This window comes from Pelobates fuscus, chromosome 8 (genome assembly GCF_036172605.1).
Source record: "Pelobates fuscus isolate aPelFus1 chromosome 8, aPelFus1.pri, whole genome shotgun sequence".
NCBI classification, from domain to species: Eukaryota; Metazoa; Chordata; class Amphibia; order Anura; family Pelobatidae; genus Pelobates; species Pelobates fuscus.
Window position 1 is genome coordinate 142554363 of NC_086324.1, and position 26986 is coordinate 142581348.

The following is a 26986-nucleotide window of genomic DNA, read 5'->3' on the forward strand; positions in this document are numbered from 1 at the left end:
CCTCTCGTGCAGCAATGCCTGTTGGGATAATTACAATGCCTGATGGGAGAAATCCCCTGTAACATCTGTAAGGAAACCCCTTGCAAGGGGAACTGCATAAATATGGAAGTCTGTGAATAAAGCAAGTTAGTTGACTCCCAAACTGTGTTTCCTCCGGTTATTGGGAGGATTGGGAATATTGCCGTGCTTCCTGCTTTGACTGTGGATTTCCTGAGGATACCAACGGATATCGTGGACTAATATACTGCATTCCGTTACATGGTTATCTCAAGAAATTGCTAGTATGGATTAGAAAAGTATGTTTATCTGCTCAATGCAACATAGGTGACACCTACAAGCACCGGCTGTATATTTGTTACAATTTCTTACGGTCTCAGCATCCCACCTGTGAAACAGGCTTCATTTAAGAGTTTAATAACAAAACTAATAATTGATAAGGGATTTGAAAAATATTTGTACAAATATAGTTGAAGAAAAAAAAATCAATGACCCAAATTCCACTAGACTGAGATTTATTTGTATTTGACATGGGAATTGTTCGCTTTGAACTAAAACGCGAAAAGGGATCTTTGTCAAGCGGATTGAAACATTGCTGTTTTTGCTGTGTTTTTCCAATAAGTCTGCTGCTTCATAAAAATCCTGAGTGCCTGGTCTACATTGTTTTCACTATATGGAATTGGGGTCTGCCAGCCCTAGGCACAATTAGGGTTGCCACCTTTCTTGGAAAAAATACCGGCCATGCTGATTTGCATAATTAATTATGTATGAGTGTTGTGTAACATTTGGAAGAGGAAAGTTACATACAGACATACAGTGATATACATACACAGACATACAGACAGTGTCATACAGTTACACAGTCATTCAGATACAGTCATACAGACACTGTCAAACACAGACATACAGAGACATACAGGCAGAGACATTCAGATACAGTCATACAGACACTGACAAACACAGACATACAGTCACTGACATACACAGTCATAGTTTTGCTATTCATCTTTTACCCATTTTTTGCACTATATCGTGTTGTTTTGCTATACAGACACTGACATGCATAGACATACAGACACTGACAGACACATACATACAGACACAGTCATACACAGACATTCAGACTCAAGCATACAATTAAGAAATACATATAAATATACAACAAACATGTATTTCTATGTCCCTAATTGCTCCCATCTTCATTACTGTCCCTCTATAAACCCTCCCTGCAGAGATACCTGGCTACTTACAAGTTGTATCAATGTGTCCTATGGAGGGGGGCAGGGGTGAACACTCTAGAGCTGTAAAAAGCTGCTCTGCCTGATAACCAGTTCAGTGCTGGGAAGCAGCCACTGCACACTCAGAGGAGCACTCCTCACGGAGTGTGAGTGAGGAGATGAAGCAGGAGGAATGGTGCAGAGCTAAATATCAATGTGAGAGGATCTCCCAGATCTGCAAGTATGTATCTCTCCTACTCTGCCCACTCTGGCTGTCTCAGAGAGCTTTGACATATGTATTTGCAGAGCTGGGAGAGCTTCTCAGAGTTCCAGCAGACAGAAATACCGGCCACTGCATTGCCAGTATTCCTGCAATACCGGCACCGACCACACAGCCCCAAATACCAGCTGTGCCAGTAAAATACCGGTCAGGTGGAAACCCCAGGTACAATGCACTGTGGTCTACAAGTGATGAGTGTATAGATCCCTCACTTGTTTGTAAAAAGTGAAACGGGTCATGGTGCATGAATCCCTGTACAACTGTCTGTCTAGCTATCTGACTGTCAGTTGTATATTGCAAATAAACAGAGCAAGTTCTGCTTTTGTGTGCTGGTGTAGAAGGAGTTGATTATTAGAGATCAGGAGAGGAAAGGTTAGCTTGGGCATCATCGACGTGTTAGTGGTGTTAGAAACCAAATTATGTTATAAGGTGGCTGAGATGAGTAATATAGAGAGAAGAGTGAAAGACAAAGGACTAATCCTTGTGGACACCAGCGGCTGTTTGAAGGAATGATGTTGAGTGATGTCAGAAGGAGTCTTACAAAAGACTTTCACTGTGTATATGCCTTATAAATATATAGCGGGAGAGAGTGTGATAGGTCATTAGAGCAGAGAAAGGCAGGTAAAAGAGATATAGGATAGTCATTATAAAGAATAGATAGATCCAGTAACAATGTCCTTAGGGGGGTGTTCTGAGAGCATGTTTGAAAAAAGTAACGGAAAGGACAGCAAAAGGTTAGTAAGATAAGTGAGGACCTGGCCTGGTGTGCAGGAAAGCAAATTATTGTGATTAATGGGTATTGAGCAAATTATTTGGTGTGAGAAGGGAAGAACAGAAGATTTGTCCTCGGAAACACATCAAGGTTGTTCTTTATGTTGAACTAGTGGGGTAATTTAACTTCAGATGACACCAGTCTATTGAAATGAGCTACAGCATATTTGTTGGTGAAAAAAAAATGAAGTTGAGGGAAGGGAATTGACAAGACCAGAGCCTAGAATAGATTAAAGTGAATGTTGAATCTACTAAAATAATGAAGTTCTACAGCATTTGTGAAGGTACTTTGCTGATTATACATGCTCCGTTTGCTGCCAGACCAGCAAATCCGTTTTGTCTAAAATAAAAAGTTGCTGCAAGATTCACAATCGGGATAATCAGAACAGAGTACAGGTTCAGGGAATATAGAAAGATGAGTTAAGGTGTTACTTTACAATTGTTTACTTGTGCAAGAGGAGTTAGGTGCTGCAGTGGTTACAGTTGAACAAATTTCAAGATGGCTAGAGAAGTATGATGGCTAGACTGATGTTGAGAAGTAAAGGGTTGGTGATGAAAGAGTAGAATAAATGGTTTAGTTATTAAACTACTTTGCACGCATTTCCACACCTCACAATAATGAAAGTAAACAATCTGCTTTACTTTAGTTTGTGCAGAAAATTGGTGTGGTTTTCATGTATTGATTTCCAATGCTGTCAGTGAAGTGTTATATATAGTTTACACCTTGCTAAAAATAAGGCATGAGGTTGATATTGCTTACAGAGCCAGGTTTCCCTCCAGGCACCTCTCCAGTAAGGGGTGCCTCTATGTAGCACGTATTATAATGGGCCTTTTTGGAGCTTAGGTGTGCTGGTGAGGGGAGATACTTTTCTGGCACATTGGTCAGTGTCCTATGTAGCCCAGTCAGCCTCCTATACTTGTTAGCAGAGGTGAAGAAACAGTTAAAGAGGGTGTAAAACTCAGTGCTGCCCCAGCTCCTCTAGTGTCCCTGTGTGTGGCTGGACAGGAAGTGGAAGGGATCATTAAATTCTGTTTATTAACAATGTCCAAAATTCTGTAGAAAATAAAATTCATGACGGGTCCACTTTCAGCGCCAAGGCGAAAAAAACAGCATTCCTCCCTAGATATTTGGTTGTTATGAATATATGCACTCTATGCCCTGATGTCCATTTCATATTACATAACATCAATGTAAACGTTCCAAGATAGAGTAGCAGTTTCAGAGCTTGCTGTACATTGTGATACCCCGGTAATAATGTGATGGTGCTTCTTACATACAGGTTGAGGTGTTATCAGTAGTTGCTCAGCAGATTCTAAGCATACAGCAGGCCATCATACGCAATCTGAAAACATTCATCTTTGAAGGTACAGAGCTGACACTGAATCCCACCTGCTCAGTGTTTATTACCATGAATCCTGGATACGCTGGGCGAGCAGAGCTTCCCGACAATCTAAAGGTAATTCGTTCATTTGCAGAAGGAAGGAAGAGGGCTGGTATTTCAAGATATGGTTAACAATCATATAATTCATTGCTATAGTTTTTTAAATACACATCATCTTTGTATTGCACTCCGCATACTTACTTGGTTTATTGCTTTGTTCAGCTCATTACTTACAGCACAATCCTTTACTTAACGCCCACCACATATTTATTTATTGCCCGCTGCATATTAACTGCCCACTTCATACTTCGTCCGTCTCTACTCACTGGCCCACCACATATTCATTTATATATTTATTGCCGCCACATACTAACTGCCCACCTCATACCGAATCTGCCTCTACTCACTGCCCACCACAAACTTCTTTACTTGCTACCCATTAGATACTTCTTTATTTATTGCCCACCACAAATTACGTACTGCGCACCACATATCTCATACTCCTAAACTTACCACCACATACTACCCACAACATACTGTATACTCTTTAACTTACTACCCACCACATACTGTATACTCCTTTACATACTGTGCACCACATGATTTTTTACTTACTGCCCACAGGATACGTCCTTACTTACTGCCCACAGGATTCTTCCTTACTTACTGCCCACATGATACTTCCTTACTTACTGCCCACAGGATACTTCTTTACTTACTGCACACAGGATACTTCCTTACTTACTGCCTACATGATACTTCTTTACTTACTGCCCACAAGATACTTACTTACTGCCCACAGGATACTTCCTTACTTACTGCACACAGGATACTTCTTTACTTACTGGCCACAGGATACTTCCTTACTTACTGCACACAGGATACTTCTTTACTTACTGGCCACAGGATACCACCAAGTATACTGCACACAGGATACTTCTTTACTTACTGCCCACAGGATACTTCCTTACTTACTGCCCACAGGATACTTCCTTACTTACTGCCCACAGGATACTTCCTTACTTACTGCCCACAGGATACTTCCTTACTTACTACACACAGGATACTTCTTTACTTTCTGCATACATGATACTTCTTTACTTACTGCCCACAGGATACTTCCTTACTTACTGCCCACAGGATACTTCCTTACTTACTGCCCACAGGATACTTCCTTACTTACTGCCCACAGGATACTTCCTTACTTACTACACACAGGATACTTCTTTACTTTCTGCATACATGATACTTCTTTACTTACTGCCTACAGGATACTTCCTTACTTTCTGCGCAAAGGATACTTCCTTACTTACTGCACACAGGTTACTTCTTTACTTTCTGCATACATGTTACTTCTGTATCTACTGCCCACAGGATACCACCTTACTTTCTGCCCACATGATACTTCTTTACTTACTGCCCACAGAATACTTCCTTACTTACTGCCCACGGGATACTTCTTTACTTACTGCCCACAGGGTACTTCCTTACTTACTGCCCACAGGATACTTCCTTACTTACTGCACACAGGATACTTCTTTACTTTCTGCATACATGATACTTCTTTACTTACTGCCTACAGGATACTTCCTTACTTTCTGCCCAAAAGATACTTCCTTACTTACTGCACACAGAATATTTACTTACTGCCCACAGGATACTTCTGTATCTTCTGCCCACATGAAACTTCTTTACTTACTGCCCACAGGATACTTCCTTACTTACTGCCCACGGGATACTTTTTTACTTACTGCCCACATGAACCTTACTTACTGCCCATGGGATACTTCTTTACTTACTGCCCACATGAACCTTACTTACTGCCCACGGGATACTTCTTTACTTACTGCCCACATGAACCTTACTTACTGCCTACAGGATATTTCTTTACTTACTGCCCACATGATACTTCCTTACTTACTGTCCACAGCATACTTCCTTACTTACTGCCCACAGGATACCTCCTTACTTACTGGCCACAGGATACTTCTTTACTTACTGGCCACGGGATACCTCCTTACTTACTGCACATAGGATATTTATTTACTTACTGCCTACATGATACTTCTTTACTTACTACCCACAGTAAGTATTCCTAAGTATTCCTTACTTACTGCCCACAGGATACCACCTTACTTACCGCACACAGGATACTTTTTTACTTACCGCACACAGGATACTTTTTTACTTACTGCCCACAGGATACTTCTTTACTTACTGCCCACAGGATACCACCTTACTTACTGCCCACAAGATACTTCCTTACTTACTGCCCATAGCATTTTAGTTTATTTACTGCCTTTAAGCATACCACTGCTCTCCTATTCCCTCTTTAAAATACAGACAAGGCTTCTCCATTACTATACACAACATTGCCATCATATATTGCACTCTTCATATTTTCTCCATCTTTATTTCCAGGCATTATTCAGAACCGTGGCTATGATGGTCCCAGACTATGCGTTAATTGGGGAGATCTCTCTGTACTCCATGGGATTCCTGGACTCTAGAAGGTACACTTGTTATTGTTTTTTTCGTTTACTATAATGTTAACACTTGTATTTGGAGTAAGTTTATTTTGCAGGCATGTGGAGAAGGACTTGAATGTAGTCTCTCCCACTGACTTTGTAAGCGGATATCTTGGTTTTCAAAAACTAATCGGTTACCTGTTAAACCAGTTACTTTCTGTTTGTCAAAATGTTAATTATATTAATTATTATTGATATGATTATTATTTTCAGATAGCACCAAAAGGCCACATTTTCCTTTCCATGTCTGTAGAATCCTTTTGGTGCAATTTGAAAAATCATAATCACTAAATAAATAAAATGTATTAAAGGAAAAACACAGTACACACTGTGTTGTAAATCTTTTTAACACATTTTAGTATTTTACTAATGGTTTGTTCTAGATGTCAAGTTCTTCTTTTGTTTATCTCATTATTCCTCCACAGTGTATCCTTCTGTTCTCATACCTAAATTGGTTGCAAATTGTAAGTTTCCAGGGGACTCAAAAGATCAATGTGTGCAAAGCTCTGTTTGTTTTTCCGCACTCATCGGGTTTGCTGTTTATTATTTAGTTCCGTTACTCTTGCATTTGGATTTTTCTTTGAGTTACCCATGGAGGCCACTGTCTTCAGCCTCTCGCAGATCTCTACATACTTCTCTCAATCCGCTCATTATCATGCGTACAAGTGAGCAGAATTGCAGGCATCACCTCCATAAGTCTATAATGCTTATTTAAGTGAACTGTTGGATCAACTCTCTGCTGAAAGTATTTAAGGAAAATGTCACTTTGGGGAAAAAAAATGTCAATGTTAAACATGTTATCTGGCTGCTTGTTTCATCCCTGTGTACTCCTCATTCCACTGGTTTAGAAAGGGTTAAGGCATATAATAATCTTAGAAAAATGTCTACAGTAAAAACAGAACAGAATAGGGTAGTAAAGTCAATACACCATAAAATCAGATTCCTTACAGTGCACTCACAAAGACGTGTTTGACTGTAGGCATATCAGATTATAAAGTTAAAGTTGATTAGAGGGTCTTCAGCACAATGAACGGGCATGTGGGCGAGAATAAAACAATAATTGTGCAACAACGTTATACTGTCATTTTGTGCTTTAACTGTAAACACTTACAAGATCAAAAGTATAGTTAAGCATATCGCATACAAAGAGGCAGGTGAACTCCGCTGGTTGTCTTTCTGACCATACAGATAAAGCCTTCTTGATTATTATTTCATGTATTTGGTTAATTAAAAACAAGACATAAAAATAGATAAAAAGTAAAAATGAACAAATAATAAATATTGTAGAAAAACTCTTTATTGCAGCCCAACCCTATGCGTTTCGCCCAGTTCCATCCAGACTTCTTCAGGGGTATTATCCCTTGCATCCACTACAGCAACTACACTAACTACAACCACTATACCGCCTGCACAGACTACAACCCCTTTTACCCTCTACAGACCCTATTACACCCTGCACTCACTGCAGCCCCTATTATCCCTTGCATATACTAAAGCTCCAATTATCCCCTGTAGCCTCCAATGTTCTCTGCACCCATTACAGCCCATAACCCTCCCCTGAACACTTAATGACTTCTATTACCCCCTGCCCCCACTATTGCCCCAATTACCTCTTTTCCGCACTATAGCCCCTATAACCACTGCATGCCCCTGTTTTCATAAACACTGACCTTCCACACATGCAAACCTGGGTTCACACACTAACTACATGCTAATTTGGTCTTGCATTTACACACATACAGACCCTAAATAAATATGTCCTCGCATACACATACTGATGTAACTTGTATTTCTGACCCTAAAGTGTCACCGGTACAGCCATGCTGGCTCAGCCCATGCTCTGCCACCTTGGCTGAGATAATCAGAATTGACGATCTCAGCCATTCCAATGCTTTCTCATAGGAAAGCATTGGAAAGCTAATGCGCACACACGGCAAAACGCTGCTTACGCCAATTAGCATCTACTCATAGAGATGTATTGAATAAATCCCCATCTCTGTGGGGAAAGTTCAGCGTCTCCATGCAGAGCATGGAGACACTGAACATCAGTGCTGCTCATTGTCTATCACTGACCCAGGAAGCACCTCTAGTAGCCTTCTGAGTGACAGCCACTGGAGGTGTCCCTAGTCCACAATGTAAAGGCAGAGTTTACATTAAAATTCCTGCAGAGACTTGCTATACACACCAGAATAACTACATTAAGCTGTAGTTGTTCTGGTGACTATAGTGTCACTTTAAGGTGGCTCATAACCTTTAGCACATGGTTAGTAAGTCAAGACCCAAAATGTGGATGCCTGCATGCCTTATTCAGAAACATTGCCATTTTTCACAGATACTCCCTTATACATACTGCCATGCTACACACACAGAAAAATACTACCCTATTTAAAAAAAAAAAAAAAAAAAACATTATTTAAACATACTCTGAATCCTCAGATCCTGATACTACACACAAAAATATACCGTATTTATCGGCGTATAACACGCACCGGCGTATAACACGCACCTCATTTTTAGAAAGAAATTCCAGGAAATTTCCCCCCTCCCATAGTATTCCCCCCCCCCCCATCCCATAGTATTCCCCCCTCATCCCATAGTGTTCCCCCCCTCCCATAGTATTCTCCCCCCCTCCCATAGTATTCTCCCCTCCCCTCCCATAGTATTCTCCCCTCCCCTCCCATAGTATTCTCCCCTCCCCTCCCATAGTATTCTCCCCTCCCATAGTATTCTCCCCCCTCCCCTCCCATAGTATTCTCCCCCCTCCCCTCCCATAGTATTCTCCCCCCCTCCTCTCCCATAGTATTCTCCCCCCCTCCTCTCCCATAGTATTCTCCCCCTCCCCTCCCATAGTATTCTCCCCCCTCCCCTCCCATAGTATTCTCCCCCCTCCCCTCCCATAGTATTCTCCCCCCTCCCCTCCCATAGTATTTTCCCCCTCCCCTCCCATATTATTCTCTCCCACCCCTCCCATTCTCCCCCCCTCCCCTCCCATAGTGTACTTCCCCCCTCCCCTCCCCTCCCCTCATGTACTTCCCCCCCTCCCCTCGTGTACTCCCCCCCCCATAGTGTACTTCTCCCCCCTCCCATAGTGTACTTCCCCCCCCATAGTGTACTTCCCCCCCCTCCCCTCCCATAGTGTACTTCCCCCTCCCCTCCCATAGTGTACTTCCCCCCCCTCCCATAGTGTACTTCCCCCTCCCCTCCCATAGTGTACTTCCCCCCCCCTCCCATAGTGTACTTCCCCCCCCCTCCCATAGTGTACTTCCCCCTCCCATAATTACTTACCTGTCCTGAAGCGTGGGCCGGCTTCACGGCTTCACAGCTTGCACCGCGGTACAGGAACTTTAATTTCATGTTCCGGTTTCCGGCGGGACTGAAAGGAAGTGTGCACACTTGTGCACACTTCCTTTCAGTCCCGCCGGAAACCGGAACATGAAATTAAAGTTCCTGTACCGCGGTGCAAGCTGTGAAGCCGGCCCACGCTTCAGGACAGGTAAGTAATTATGGGATATCGGCGTATAACACGCACCCACGATTTTTCCCCTATTTTCAGGGGAAAAAAGTGCGTGTTATACGCCGATAAATACGGTACATATATTAACTTACACCAGGGCTCACAGTGAATATACAAACAGAAGCATACATTCACTTTACATGCACATATAACCAAATACACGGTACATCTACACCATCATGTATACCAGCATATATAGGTATGCAAGGGGCCCAGATCCTAATTTTGCCCGGGGGCCTGAGGCACTGTTAGTCCGTCCCTGGGTAGAGGTTAACCCAGTGAAGGAGGTTAAGCATGATTGGGATAGGCATAAGGCTATCCTAGCTATAAGATAGCATGAGAGTATTTAGAAAATTGGGCAGACTAGATGGGCCTAAAGGTTCTTATCTGCTGTCACATTCTATGTTTCTAACATCTATGGCGTTCCACATCAGTGTCAGTCCACCGTAACAGCCGAATTAGAACTTGTGTATTGCCCATACTTTGGGACAGATATTGCATTGCAATACTCTTAACATTTCCTTTAGGGCTCAGCCAGCCATAACAGTCTAATAAACACCTATGTGAATGATATGGATTAATTGATAATGCTATGTAAAGGAGAGGTCTGTGAAAGCGCTCTAGTGGGATCCCTCTACCCTGCTGTACTTGACCTCTCTGTTGTTACCTCTATGACTTTAATCTGCACACAGATGGTATATTTATCTCTGTGTGTTGCTAACAACAGCTGTCAGGGTGCAATGCTACAATTATCGTGCATCTACAAGTGCTCTCCCTTCATTAATGCATGTAAGGGAAGCTTGCACACAGACGTGCTTCAGATCTTGAGTATCATAAGGCAGCTTCAATGACAAGAACGCATTAGGATAAAATGCACCCCTGTTAGAAGATAATCCAGGTTATTGGAATACATATATCACAGCAATGACTGGCAATCTCATTTTCTGCACCACTTGATTATTCCATATATGTAACAATGACTAATGCCTCCCAAAACAAAATTAAGTGTCACACACAGATTCATTTTAAATGATAGATGACCAAAGTTGGACTTCCTAAGTGTCTATGTATGAATTCAAATGTAATCTTCATTAACGCAGACAAGTCTGTCAAACACATTGAGCCTCATGTGGTCATCAGTTAATGCCAAGTGATTAAACCTATTTCACACACCCGTTAGGGTTTCTTTTCTTTTTTTACCGTACACCTTGACGTTTTGCATATATATATATACACATATTTATTTATTTATTTATTTATTTTTAAGTTAGTTATGCAAGAGTCATATAGATGTCCCTATATAAAAATGAATCTCCCCTTAGATTCAAAAGCTATACTTATGACCGCGATAAGACTAGAGTCTGCATTGTAGATGTTTTGTTCTATATAAAGTGTTTTGTTTGTTTGTTTGTTTTACCAAGAAAAATTGTATTGATTTTCATGGTTTATTTCAGAGTGAAACAACATTTTTTAACATACAAATGTGGAAATACAATTTGCTCTATTGTACTATTATACCATACAATAAGAACATAAGTCAAGTTATTCACAATTTAAGATTTTAGATAAACATTGTAAAATTTTCATATTTTTGTATTATGTGTGTGTGCGTATATGTCTGTCTGTGTGTGTATCTCTGTATATGTGTCTGTGTCTGCATGTTTATCTGTTTGCATGTGGGGGAAGGGAGGAACGTATGGGAGGGGGACGGTAGACATATGGGGGAAGGGTGGTGGTGGGGTAGACGTACGGGTGAAGGGGGCAGGGCAATTTTCGCACCACGGCCCCCGTGGGTTCTAGTTATGCCTCCGATAACATCCCTACATCTCATTCATCATTGACATATAAATAAGGTTGCAGAGCATAAATTTGACAACCACCAATTGGCCTGTTGGCCTTTTCTGTGAAGTGTTTGATGGATGAACTTGACCTTACTACCTGTTTAAGAAAAGAAGAAATACGTTTTCTTTGCATCCACTCTTCTTTTCATAGGACTGTACTGTATTTAATATTTCATTACATGGTGAATTGCAAGTGCTACATTAGTAATCAATCTCTAATGCTGTTAGTGACTAGACTTATGTAAGTTACCATGAAATTGTTATTTATTATGAAGTATAAGTAATTGTGCAATATGCTTATTTTTACATTTATTTGGACTTATTTACTCACATTTATTTATAGAAGATATAATATCTTTAAAGGGACACTATAGTGCTGGAATACATGTTGAGTTCCCCGGCCTTCCTCTCTGTGGAGATTAAAATATATAAACGTACCTTTCTCCACCGCCGCACAGGTCTCTCCGCGGCTGGCCCGGTCTCCATTGCTGAGATTATCAATCTTGATGATCTTAACCAATCACAGGAAAGCATTGGGAGGCTATTGTGCATGCATGACAAAGAGCCACACTGCACCAATCAGTGCGGATTATAGAGATGCATTGAATCAATGCATCTCTATGGGTACCGTTTAGCGCCTCTATGCTGAGCGAGGAGATGCTGAACGTAGGTGCTACACACTGTGCTGCACTAAACTGAGTCCATCTGAATGACTGTCACAAGAGGTGTTCCTAGTCAGCAATGTAAACACTACTTTTTCTCTGAAGGGACATGCTATAAACACCAGAAACACTACATTAAACCTTAGTGGTTTTGGTGACTATAGGGTCCCTTTAATTTTTATGACATTCCATATAACTAAATTGTTTTGTATAACCTGCCCTATAAAAAAAAAATAGATGACCAAAAATAAATGTAATGTCAAACATTGAGCAGTTGGAGACACCTCCACTGTTAAAACGATGGATTCATCCAAATTCTATAGATTTTCCATACTTGGGTGATAAATCAATATAAGGCAATAAAAGATGCCCAACCACTAAAATACAAAAACTAGCAAAACCTACTAAATAGTGTGCCCTCTAAAACACCAATACAAAAGTACAGCAAAAACAAATAAGTAGGAATGCAGAGCAGGAGAGATAAACACTTCTAAGGTGTAGATATAAGTATATATAGAACCTTATAATGACGTGATGGGCGATATCTACAGAAAAATATATAAATCGCACATAGTGTAATACAAAATAAAATATAAAGACACGCAGGATGACTATATAAAACTCACAAGAGATCAGTGAATATCAGGCCCATCATCCTTAGTCAGAAGTGGTCTTCAGAATATATTAGAGGAGTCTTCTTTCTCTCTTGTAAAGTAAAGAAACCAGATAATAGTGCAGACTGAAATAAAACTGCAAAGAATTTATTATATAATGCACTTACAAAAAGGTCCGGGTAAAACAGCATATAATCCACTGCAAGGTGGTATAAAAAGCAACAATACCACTAGAGGACTTGCTATTGTTGCTTTTTATACCACCTTGCAGTGGATTATATGCTGTTTTACCCGGACCTTTTTGTAAGTGCATTATTCTTTGCAGTTTTATTTCTGTCTGCACTATTATCTGGTTTCTTTACTTTACAAGTGAGAAAGAAGACTCCTCTAATATATTCTAAAGACCACTTCTGACTAAGGATGATGGGCCTGATATTCACTGATCTCTTGTGAGTTTTATATAGTCATCCTGCGTGTCTTTATATTTTATTTTGTGTTACACTATGTGCGATTTATAGATTTTTCTGTAGATATCGCCCATCACGTCATAATAAGGTTGCATATATACTTATATCTACACCTTAGAAGTGTTTATCTCTCCTGCTCTGCATTTCTACTTATTTGTTTTTGTGATAAATCAATATAATCTTATTTGAATGTATTAAATATCGCACAATATATTCTGAATTCAGAATGTGTCACATTTTACATTGATGGTTTCATAATAATAGTGTTTTAATAATACTGGTTATAATACAAACTATCTCAAATGTACAATTTCCGAAATTGACTTCTTCCCGTCTGTAACATCATCATCTTTGATTTATATGCAGAACTATATGTGAAACCAATGGCATTTTTCTCATTATATTAACTGGAGCAGTGTTATTATGCAGCATCATTTCGTTTTTTTTGTTTTTTGTTTTTTTTCCTGTAAGTGTGATATACCGGTATATTAAATACATTTCTAGTAAAGCATATTTAATTTTATTCCCCATGTGTATAATTCTGAAAGCATTCCAATATTATGCCTCGGCAACAAAAAATGTTCTAAGGTTTTAACGTGCGTGAATTCCGATGCAATAATTTTATTAATGGTAGAGTATTAGCATATTCTCCTATTTGGCATTAATCCGTGATTTAAAACCAATCTATAGCTGCAGGACTCACTTGTAAAGTAACATTTCTATGTTAATCAGTCTTTTCTACTCCCTAACATTTTATGAAGCACAAATTCAGTGACTAAACCAAAAGCTTCAATTAGTACATAGCTGCAATGGCATTTTTATAAAGTTCTTAAGAAGTAAGAGATAATTTAAAGGAACACTCCAAGCACCATAACCACAACAGCTTGCTTGTTAGCTGTCCTGAAGGTTTAACTGTTTTATAAAATATATTAAAAAAATAAGAGAGCGCAGTCGCTAAGTAAAAAACAATATAGTTAACAATATGTAAATGATAAAAGCAGCTAAAAACACACTGGAAACTTCCTAACAATTTCTACACATACAATATATTAATAACCGCGTTAGCGCTATATCGGAAAAGCCCACGATTATATGCTGTGCGCCCTAAAAATAATCTTGAGGAAGAAAAAATAACCACTTATTGCATTAAAATGTCAGTTGGTTGTATAAAAAAACCTAAATATTTTCCACATTTAATTTTGGTCAATATGTATTCTTCCTCAAACAAATGTACAATATTGTCCCAGAGTCCTTTGGTATTGGAGGGATTATTCTTGCCACATTTGTAGAATCCACAGCCTTGGGATACAGTGTATACCGCAACAGATAGGACCTTAAAAAGATACACAAGAGATCCTCATAGTGCAACACTGTTATAATTATTAAAAAAGTTTTAAAAAAAACTCTCCCCAAAGGGAACCCTTACGTGGACAAACGGTGGTACTTGTTGCCAAGACACCACAAACAAGCATGGGTTTATACGAATGGAATAGATGTTAACGCCCGTCTTTCTGATCTCCTCGCTCACAAAGGAATTGCCGACACCGGTCCGGATACTTGGCGTCTCTCTAAACAAAACAGTTTGTTACGGTTGCCTCCAGGCTGGCTGGAAGTTGGACCGTAGAAAGGATGCTCCTAGCGCTCGCCAAAGGACCATCAGCACCGTAGACACCATAACTACTGCGTAGCCACCATAAGTACTGCAGACTCCACGAACCACCGCTGCTGGGCTTGTATCTCAACGTCTGCTCTGCGCCCTGGACCTACGACCAGGCTCCAGGTTCCAGTAGATGAACCTCTTCCTTCTGTAGAGCGAAGCAGGATCAGGAACAAGAGCTCTTACAAGAGCTCAGTAGCTAAGGGAGTATGAAGAGCATAGCAATCCCTGTAGTGATTATAGCTGTCCCCTACAAACATGAGTCAAGGCTGCAAGTTAGAGGGTCAAGTCATTCTGTTTATTGGCACCAAAAGAACCTTCTTTTATGCAGGATCCCCTTAGATAGGACCACCCACAGGGTGTTACAAAACAACCAATCATACACGTATATTACAGAAAACACTCCCAGCAATTACACACAAAATCCTCCCCTCTGCCTGTGATATAATTATGTTACACAATGGGTTAACATAATTATCACAGACAGTAAAAATACAGTTTTTACACATACCCTGTAACTTTAAAACTATACATCCAATCTCCATAATTACATATTTGAACTCAGCATACTTTAAACATAAACACTCTCAAAAATCATACCAATCCCTCCAGTGGATAAAAAGATAGGCGGAAGTCCTTTATGACCGACCGCAAGCACATTTTCCTGCCCAAAACAGTTCCATAGATTTGGGCTGTGCGGTCGGTCAATTTCCTGCAGAAAAGCGGCTAAGTCCCCTTCGAATTCACGAACGGGTCCGTTCGAGCCAATAGCACATTGTAACAGGGTGTTCGAATTGTCGAACGTACTTCGACTTTAACCGAAGCGTCAAAGTGGAGGCGACGGTAAGGGTCAGCGGTGTTCGTGTATTTGCAAAGCCGATTTTAGTTCCATAGATTCTTTAGCATACACCGCTGACCGCGTTCGACTAAATTAAAATGGCCGCCGCCACGTGTTCCTTTGTCAAATGGCGGCCACTTCGACGACTTCGGCACTTCGGCTGCATCCGAAGTGCCATATAAAAGGTACCAATCCTTCCCCACAGTATTTAAAGGGCCAGAATGAGTGACATACACTCTGGTATGGCCGAATACTGTTTTTAATGGCCCCAATTTCCCAGGGTCATAGTCATGCTGGTGGAGGCAGTCAAATAGGCTTCTCCACAATCCAGGGAAGCAGGGCAATTTATCATTTAAAGGGCCAGTCACAAATAGCAGTTTGTAACACAGTTTAACTGTTTTGCTGACAGTGTCAGCTGATCCCTCTCATCCAATGAGCTAACATAAGCTCCTGCTTAGAAGCTCCAGGCTGTCCAGCATTATTAGTGGACACGGGGAATGTCAGCTGATCCCTCTCATCCAATGAGCTAACAGAAGCTCCTGCTTACAAGCTCCAGGCTGTCCAGCGTTATTAGTGGAAACGGGGAATGTCAGCTGATCCCTCTCATCCAATGAGCTAACAGAAGCTCCTGCTTAGAAGCTCCAGGCTGTCCAGCGTTATTAGAGGAAACGGGGAGTGGCACATTGGGGACCAAAAGTGAGAAGTCAAACCGCTCAAAAACAGTTTGACTACTTACAATGTGAGCTTCAGTGGTTATGGTGCTTGGAGTGTTTCTTTAATGCATCTCTTCATACCCTTAAACACTTCTACTGATGTCAGAAAATACATTTTGAAACATATTTTGTTTTTACAAATCTTTAGAGAATTAATGGAAAATGTGTTTTCATAGCTTAACTTTGTTTTAGATGTTTGATGAAGCATATTTCAGTTTTTGACAGTTAATTTCCCAATGTATTGATTGTTCAAGGATAAGAGATTCAAATTTTATTTTTCTGCTATGCGCAAACAATCAATCATTGGACTGTGTGTATCCAAATGTACACAAAGATTATTACTTTTAAGACTCAATACTGTAAAAATAATTGTTTATCAGTGTGTAAACAGACACAGGGCATGTCGCTATATAGAAAGATGGCAGTCAATAAAATCAGCGGACCGGCCATGCTATATGATTAAATAAAGTGTCATTAACAATGAAATGGAATTAACAAGGAGTGAAACTCAATTCATATGCAGGTACTCTGTGTCGATCCATGTCTGGTCTTCTCTGGGGGAACGCTTATCATCGTGCTCCCCTCAGATCAATGCCTGACTCTATGCAACATATGCACAACAGCTTAATGTCAGTGCTCTATCCAAGTTTTTAGGTTTGATAAATTCTCTGCTGGACCAAGAGACCACCTCCTCCTAAGCCTACTAAGTAATGTAGAACCTGGACACTGATAACAGTCTCGGACCACTGGGAGCAGGTTACTGGACTTGTTTCCTTTTGTTTCTCAGACATTGAACTTGCTCTCAAAATTATTTAATGTAAAATGCCTTAAATTAACGCATTCTTTTGATTTGTTTTGTATTTTTGTATGTTTCATCATTATTATTTTGGTATATCTTTGTAGTTTTTAAAAAAAATATATTTTAACAGATGTACTTTTTTAGTATATTTGAAATGCCTTACTTATTTTTTGTGATGTTTTCATTATTTTTATTTTTCACGGTCATTTGTATCTTTATTTTCTTTTTTCTCTTGTTTTCTTAACTAAAATATTTGATTATTTTCAAGAATCTTCAAATTTTTCATTAATGCATCTTTTTATGTGACAGGTTGGCATTCTAAGGCTGTTCATAGGATAACCTTTTTGGAGATATCATCTTGAAATAGCAAATACTAATAAAATTGCTGTAAAGCATTGTTGGGGTATAATCTATCTGCACACTGCTATGTCACATGGTTTTCTGGGAGCCAGAATATTTTTATTTTGTGAACATATCAATATAACAAAAAATATGTAAAATATATGTGGTGTTTATGAACCTTTACCACTGATTGCTGAAATCTGGAGATTTAATACTTGAATATTTTTGAACCTAGCACTTTTTTTTTTTGCTCCTTTTAATTATAGAATTTACAGGAAACGGCACATTCCCCACCACCCTTGTAAAGAGAAACATTTAAATTAGTAAGATAAGCAAGCTTGATATAAACAGAAACTGTGATATTTCTGTAGGCTTCAATAAGTAGAAACACGTCGGAGCAGAGTAGTAATTGAAAGTGATCGAGAATATCACTCTTCACTGTATTCAGTGAGATGTAACAAATTAAACCTCTCTCCTGTAGAGATGAAATCAAGCAGAGATTTAGAGTGTCCCTGACCTCACTTAATCCCTTTATATTTGCTGTTGTATATCTCTGTCTGAAACAAACGCAGCATAAATAAAGGAATGTTTCTCGTTTCTCTCTACTAATTTTACTGGTCAATTTAAGAAGTGAATAGAAAACTAGAATTAAAGAGCGCTCTAAACAGCATAACTCTAGATCACACTGTAGTAGTTATGGTATCTGAGGTCCCATGGAACTGTTTTGGGGCTTTGCAGTGGTGGACTGACATTGTACATTATTGCCTGGTCTGTTGTCTACTTATTTATTGTACAAGTCATTTTCATTCACGGTTATTTATGAGTTCCCACTCACAAAAAGCCAAACTTTTTATTTCTATATATTGAATTTCTCTTATTACAGGCCAGTCCTTTAATTTATCAAAAGTGTTACTCCACGGATCATAACCACTACAGCCAACTGACCCAGTTCCCTGGTATTGTGTTGACTACTGAGCATCAATATTTTATCCTAATGGCAAGATATATCATCATACCTCCAAACTTCAATTGTCATTCACATTGTAGGGGGTGTAGCCAATGAGGCAGGATTACTATCTCCTGAAGAGAGGGGCACTTTAGTACCACCAATGTCACAGATTATTTAACCCCTTAAGGACCAAACTTCTGGAATAAAAGGGAATTATGACGTGTCAGACATGTCATGTGTCCTTAAGGGGTTAAAGGGACACTACAGGAATCCGGACTAGTTCATTTCAATTAAGCATTTAAATGCCTCAGACAGCCACTAGAGGCACTCTGCTATTTCCATCAAAGAGACCATCTGATTGGTGCTGCGTGACATTTTGCTAGTCATGCACACTAGCCTCCTAATTTCAATTATCTTTGCCAAGGAGGCATAGCTTCCCCAATGAGACCGGTGTTGCAAGGGAGAAAAATTATGCAAAATACCTTTTTGGTGAACTTAACAGCCAACGGGGCACTATAGCATTAGGAAAACACATTTATATTCTGATTACTTTAGGTGGCTCTGTTTTACTTGTTTTGCTGAGTCACAGTAATATACTGTAGTTCTATATATCTGGTGGGTTGCATGTGCAACAGAGGAGCCGCAACGAATTTTCATTATTTTCATATCTCTTACTCAGAGTAATAGAATAAATTCAGATGCAGAGAAATGCTGGGGGAATTATTTTTCATGTGCCACCTATAGATTCGGCAAAATGCTTTCTACACAGTGAAATGTTTTTTACAGAACAGTATAAGAGACTAAAAACCTTTTATTCAAAATCAATACAAAGGCAGAATATATATATTTATATAAAAAAAATCCAAGAAGACGACATCTACTGTCCAAACTCTTTGAAAAGCAGAAGTTATTGTTTTCTGTTCTGTGTAAAGTAATTTGCGACAACATCAAGAGGCTTTACTGTTGTGTATAGATTTATGTACCGTATATACTCGAGTATAAGACGAGTTTTCCAGCACATTTTTTGTGCTGAAAAACCCCCACTCGTCTTATACTCGAGTCAATTGTCTGTATTATGGCAACTTGCATTGCCATAATACAGACAAGGACTGGGGGCTGGCAGGAAGCTGTAACTTACCTTTCCTGCAGCTCCTATCAGCTCCCTTCTCTCTCCTCCGGTCCGTGCTGCTCCCAGGTCAGCTCCCTCTGCACGCAGTGGTGGATCCTGGTTTTGTGCTGCCCTAGGCAGGACAAAACTCAGGCGCCCCCCCCACCCAACCTTTCCCCCCGCCCCGCATTCTAAATACACACACACACATTCACTGACAGATACGCATACACTAGCTAACAGAAACACACACTCGCTAACAGAAACACTCACACTCAGTAACAGACAAACACACTCCCTAACAGACACACTCACTAACATACACACACACTCACAGGCAAACACACACACTCACAGACACACACAGACACACACACTAACAGACACACACACACACACTCACTAACAGACACACACACTAACAGACACACACTAACAGACACACACTAACAGACACAGACACACACACTAACAGACACACACCAACAGACACACACACCAACAGACACACACACCAACAGACACACACACACACTAACAGACACACACACACTAACAGACACACACACACTAACAGACACACACACACACTCACCCACCCACATTAACACATTTTTTTAAAATTTATTTAAACACCCCCCCTCCCTGGTGGTCCAGTGGCTGGTGGGCGAGCGGCACTGGCTGGTGGGCGGCTGGCGAGGGAGCACTTCCTCTGAGCTGTCAGCTCAGCTCCCTCGCGCGCCTCAGAGTGAGGCTGGGAGCCGGAATATGACGTCATATTCCGGCTCCCAGCCTCACTCTGCAGCACGTGAGGGAGCTGAGCAGACAGCTCAGAGGAAGTGCTCCCTCGCCAGCCGGCCACCTGCGCCGCCCGACCGCCCAGCAGCCCACCGGCAGCCCAGCATGTCTGTTAGCTGCAAGGCTAACAAGACATTTGCCTTGGGCATTTGGGGGCGGCTTTTTTTGCCGCCCCCTGGAAAATGCCGCCCCTGTCTGCACGGACCGGAGGAGAGAGAAGGGAGCTGACAGGAGCTGCTGTGAAGGTAAGTAAGAGCTCTCTGCCAGCCCCCCTCCTACAGCCCATCCACTGGACCACCAGGGAGTGAGTGCCCCCCTCCCTGGCCAGCTAACAAGCAGGGAGGGGGGACGAAAAAAAAAATAATCAAAAAATTATAATAAAATAAAAAAAAATAATAATATAAGAAAAAATAATAATATTAAAAGAATAATAATAAAAAATGCCCACCCCCCACCAATGCTCTGCATCACACACACACACACACACACACACACACTGCACTCATACATACACACTGCACTCATACACACACACTGCATACACACACACTGCACTCATACACACACTGCATACACACACGCTGCATACACACACACTGCACTCATACACACACACTGCACTCATACACACACACTGCACTCATACACACACACTGCACTCATACACACACTGCACTCATACACACACTGCACTCATACACACTGCATTCATACACACACTGCATTCATACACACAATGCACTCATAATACACACACTGCACTCATAATACACACACTGCATTTATACACACACACTGCACTCATACACACACTGCATTCATATAAACACTGCATTCATACACACACACTGCATTCATTATATACACACACTGTAAATAAATATTCAATTAATATAATTTTTTTAGGATCTAATTTTATTTAGAAATTTACCAGTAGCTGCTGCATTTCCCACCCTAGTCTTATACTCGAGTCAATAAGTTTTCCCAATTTTTTTGGGTAAAATTAGGGGCCTCGGCTTATATTCGGGTCGGCTTATACTCGAGTATATACGGTACTAGAATTTCTATTTCATCTTCACCATTAGCTCTACGGTTTGATTTGACATGTCATTTGTAAGGCCAACAGCTATGTTTGCTATTATTGATCTCTCATTGCTATTAAAGAAATCTAGGACAAGAGTTTACAAAAAAAAAAAAATTTACAGGTCTGATGCAATATACATCTTACACATCTTCTACTGTGAGGAGCCTTGTAAATGTATCAGTAGATGGATTTGAAATGTACGATAAACCAGCTGAGCTAAACCTTTCCCTATTAATCAGAAAATATTGGCTTGTCAGCTGGTGATCGAACCTTCATACCCCTGTTAGTGCCGATCATGTTCTACACAGCGATACCTGTATTGTACAGTTACGCCACATATCACAACTCCAATATCACCGTGGTCTCTTAGATAAGACCAAGAGGATGTCTCACTTTTCCTCTTCCAAGGCAGTGGCACTTAGATGAGTGAGTGCTGTACACTCATTATCACTTCCTCTCTTGCTTTTGGATTTGCGTATGGCCCTTTGGCAATTGCAGTATTTGCACACGTGACTGCCATCCTATTAGTAGATGTTTATTAGGCTCCTATTGGCACTTTTCAAGATTTTAAAAACTGAAACCACTAATATCGTGGAGGGGCTAAAGGACTGTCACACATGGTACCTGTTTGCTAGTTTCGAGCTCTGTACTAAAGTGAGCCTCTCCTGAGGATTTTCACTGTGTTTCAGTGACTGTGGTCAGGAAAGTCCATTTATAGTGTATGTAGTCAAGATGTGATTAGATCAAAATCCCATGGAAACTGTTTTTTTACACCAATATTGTGCCTCATTTCTTCATTATTACCTATATACTCGCCTGCTGAACCAAAACTGTGGCTGCTGGACATTATATAAAAACCCTGTCTAGGGGGTGGAGCCTGACCTTCCATCAGATCAGACGCGTGGCACACGAGCTCCTGATAATCGGGCCGGTTCGGGGGTGCTATCCCCGGCCCATAAGCTGCGGTTGTCATTCCGGTGCCACACGGGTGTAAGGGTTTCCCAGATCTTCACATTAAGCCTTCACTCGAATCTCAGAACCCTCGGGAACACGAACACCTTTGCTGCGGCCTGCACGGGGCTGAGTTGTGGTAAGGCGGACGATCTCTCCACGCGACTGATACCAGTGCAGACCTGCTGCATTCCTCCCCGCTTCTCCCCCCCCCCTGGACCGGCGGGGTATTTCCCTGTCCCCACCGAAATCTACCTGGTACCCGCTACTGCAATCACCTCTGCTCCAGAGTTGTACTCCAGCCACAACATGATCACTGGGCCTCACCAAGATGGTGGCTGTGCCTAATCCAGCCTCACAAGACCTTATTCTAAACCAAAGTCCCCACAGCACACATATGGAAGCTAACCTGCAACACTTGGACTTTATCTTTCAGAGCTTCTGGCTCAAGCTTTCTGAACGCCTGTCTGAGATGCCTAAACCGCCACTACGCCCGACTGCCCAGCGAACCCATCTAGCCAACCCTGTTCTACAAAGCAACAGTGCTAAATTACCGGGCTGGCAGCGGAGGAAGAAGCCTCGAAACCGGAGGACCGGCTCCTGGCTACACCGCTGCTCATCTGGACATCGGTCCGCATTGGGCTGTCGTCCCTCCCTTTTTCTTCAACCTCTCTAAAAGCATTTGCACAGAGATTGTTACTGAAATCGCCAGGTTAATTCTGTTGCATCAGAATTCCATCGGGTCAATAGATATAAAATTCCACAGCAACACACTTCCAATGGGTAATCCCTCAATATTATTGTGGCTGACAAATAGACTAAATCTCAGTGATGCAGAACATTTTGGTAACTTGTTCATTATTATTATTTTTTTAATCACTTTTAAGCAATTTGACAAAGTAGAGGGTTAAATGGTCATCGGTGATAGTGACGAGTCCTCACTGTGGTTTCCATTTTTACTTCATAAACCTGTTTGGTTCATGTGACAAGTGAAGTGTAAAGATGTTTCAATGCTGTAAGATGATTGTTCATCAAGATGCAGAATGGCATTTGCAGAACAAAAGCAACTGATTTCTGTCTATTCTTCTCTTTCTTCATCTTTTTAATAATCTTTTACTTGCCAAGAATACAAGATAATCCAAACCGAACAGACTGCAGATGAGCCAAATGACAAACTGCAATATATCAACTATTGTGATATTCAAGAGAATACAGATCAGTAAAGATATAGAATAGGACATTTACGCAATCGTAATGAAAAACAACTTTTATCAATATCTGAAAAGTAATAAATCATGTTTCTATAAAATAAAAAGAGAGCATTCTTTTGTCTATTAAAGGAAATACTCAGAGAAATCTGAGAAGGCATAATAATGTAAAACAGAAAATGTAGACCAGTGATTTAAGGTGAGACTCGAGCTGTAAGTAGATTTAAACATAAGGTGATTAGGTGTTCTGTGCCCAGTCCACTCAGTGCTTAGTGAATAGTTCCAAAAAAAAGGTTCTCCAGGCTAATAGTAAGACTAACATTTTAATAATCACTGAGTCTCTTCATAGAATGTTCACTTAGCCTTTAATATTTCTGAGACCAGGCAGTTCATCAAGTGAAAGGCTGGTGAAGAAGAGAGAGAATATCTGATATATAGAAGAGCAAGGGAGAAGGGTCGGATGTTAAATTATGTTTTTTTGCCACTTTGTTCATTCTCCAAAGTCTGACCTCTTTTATGGTCAGTCTATTCAATAGACTCTCAATGCTGATAGTTCTCATGTTCCTGTCTACTCATAACCTAGTTCTTTCAGAGTGATACCTGTACTTCCAACTATTTGTCTATACTGTCTCAATCTGATATCCAAATGGGTACCATGGCAGAACATAATTGTTAATAACCTAGCCTTCTCTTACATCTGTGTCATTATTTTCATCGTAGTCTGTTGGACTCATGTGTCCAACCACCTAACCCCTGTCTGAAGTACCAGTCTACCTAGCTCCTTTTGTTCTGTATACACTGGTCAGCCACAACATTAAAACCACCTGCCTAATATGGTGAAGGTCCCTCTTGTGCTGCCAAAACTGCTCTGGTGCGTTGAGGCTTGGACTCCATAAGACCTTTGAACGTATCCTGTGTTATATGGCACCAATACATTAGCAGCACACCCTTTAAGTCCTGCAAGTTGTGAGGTGGGGCCTACACGAATCAGATTTGTTTTTCCAGCACATCCCACAGATGTTCAATCAGATTGAGATCTGGGGAATTTGGAGGCCAAGGCAACACCTTGAATTCTTTCTCATGTTCCTCAAACCATTCCTGAACATTTTTTTTCAGTGTGGCTGGGTGCATTATCCTGCTAAAAGAGGGCACTGCATTCAGGGAACATTATTGCTGTCAAGGTGATCTATGTAGTCTGCAAAAATCTCTAGATCAAGCATGTCATACTTGCGGCACACAATGGATATATTTGCGGCCCACCTGCCCTGGGCCCACTTTGTGTTATGGCTGTGACCAGCCGCAAGACAGGAAAGATATTTTCCGTCTCATGCTTGTCTTCCCTCCCACGGCCAATCACGTGCTCCCGCGGGCTAGCCACTCCCCTTTCACTCCTGCTCGCAGTGCCAGAGGAGCATCTTTCCTTTTGGAGCAGAAAAGAGCAGGGCTGGAACTGGCCTCTGTATAAATTTGAAGGAGGGGTAGTGTATTAAATTGGGGTAGGGAGTGGGCAGTGTATTAATTTTAGGGAAGGGGCACTGTATTAATTTGGGGGAGGGAGGGGGCCAGTGTATTAAATTGGGGATGGGGCAGTGTAATAATTTGGGGGAGGGAGGGGGCCAGTGTATTAAATTGGGAATGGGGGCAGTGTAATAATTTGTTGAACAGAGGGGACAGTGTATTAAATTGGGGGAGGGAGTGGGGCAGTGTATTGGAATTGTGGGCAGTGTATTAGAATGAGGGGAGGGGCAGTGTATTAGAATGGGTCTGCATTTAGGCACTGAAGGCTCCCCATGGAGATGCTGATTGGCCGTGCAACTTTTTGCCACAAATGCACAATAGCTTCCCAATGCTTTCCTATGGAAAAACATTAGATTGACTGAGATCATCAAGTTTTATGATCTCAGCCAAAGTAAAGGACACACTCATAGGACTTCAAAATCAACAAGATAACATAATTTGTTTTTTTACAGCTGTGCAACAGCCTACATTTACCATTTCATTCCCATTACCAAACTTTTCTTAGTATGACAGGGTAGTTGGACTAAAACATTAGTTATATGCAAATGCACGTCTCCTTAAAATAAATTTGCTCTTTTGTTTACTTTGAAGCCCTACGAGCATGAGGATGTCCAGTGGCAACTTTTTTTATACTGTACTTTTCTAAATAAACCTACGTTTCTATGAAAACTGAAGTTTTTGTTTTTTTGCGGCCCACATAAACCTAAACCTTGTTTATTTGGCCCGTGTTAGCCTGTGAGTTTGACATGCTTGCCCTAGATAGTTGGTACATGTCAAAGTAACATCCACATAAATGCCAGGACCCAAGGTTTCCCAGCTGAACATTGCCCAGAGCATAACACTGCCTTTACCAGCCTGCCTTACTCCCATAGTGTGTTCTGCTGCGATCTCTGCCCTAGATAAATGGCACACATGCACCCGGCCATCCATTACATCGAAAAGAAAACATGATTCATCAGACAAGACAACATTCTTCCATTGCTTCATGGTCCAGTTCTGATGCTCACATCCCAATTAAAGGCGCTTTTGGCGGTTGACGGGGTCATCATGGGCACTCTGAACAGTCTCCGGGTGAGCAGCCCCATACACAGTAAACTGTGATGCATGGTGTGTTCTGACACCTTTCTATAATTGCCAGCATTATGTTGTTCATCCTACAGTTGCTCTCCTGTGTGATTGGACCAGAGAGGCTAGTCTTTGCTCCCTATGTGCATTAGTAAGCCTTGTGAGCCCATGACCATGATGGCAGTTCACCAGATATTCCTTCCTTACTTCACTTTTGGTAGGTACTAATCACTGCATATGGGGTACAACCTACAAGACTTGCCATTTTGGAGATGATCTTGACCCAGTCGTCTAGCCATTACTATTTGGTCCTTGTCAAAGTCACTCAGATCTATTCGCTTGCCCATTTTTCCTGCTTCCAACACATGAAATTTGAAAACGGACTGCTCACTTGCTGCCTAATATATCCCACCCCTCGACAGGTGCCATTGTAACAATATAATCAATATTCTTCACTTCACCTGTCAATGGTTTTAATGTTGTTGTTGATCAATGTCTGTGATGCTACAAACGTAGAACATATTGTACATATTGTGGAATATTTTCCACTTCATGATAGTGTCTGGAATAGATTGGTAAAATCACTTGCCTTCAGACATCCAGAATCTACACCTGCTCCCAAGTAAGAATGTGTTAGGATGCTGTTTAGGTGGTGAAGCCATCAAGATGCAGAAAAGGCCGTA

The 26986-nt window shown here is 40.9% G+C and overlaps 1 protein-coding gene across 1 annotated transcript in view; it reads left to right on the forward strand.

Annotated features, from left to right (window-relative positions):
* DNAH3 (dynein axonemal heavy chain 3) overlaps positions 1-26986 on the forward strand; it is a 355798-nt gene that overhangs the window by 235701 nt on the left and 93111 nt on the right. The window contains exons 32-33 of the mRNA XM_063430376.1: positions 3546-3722; positions 6069-6160. Coding sequence (XP_063286446.1) covers positions 3546-3722; positions 6069-6160 — 269 coding nt within the window. The remainder of the gene's footprint in view (positions 1-3545; positions 3723-6068; positions 6161-26986) is intronic.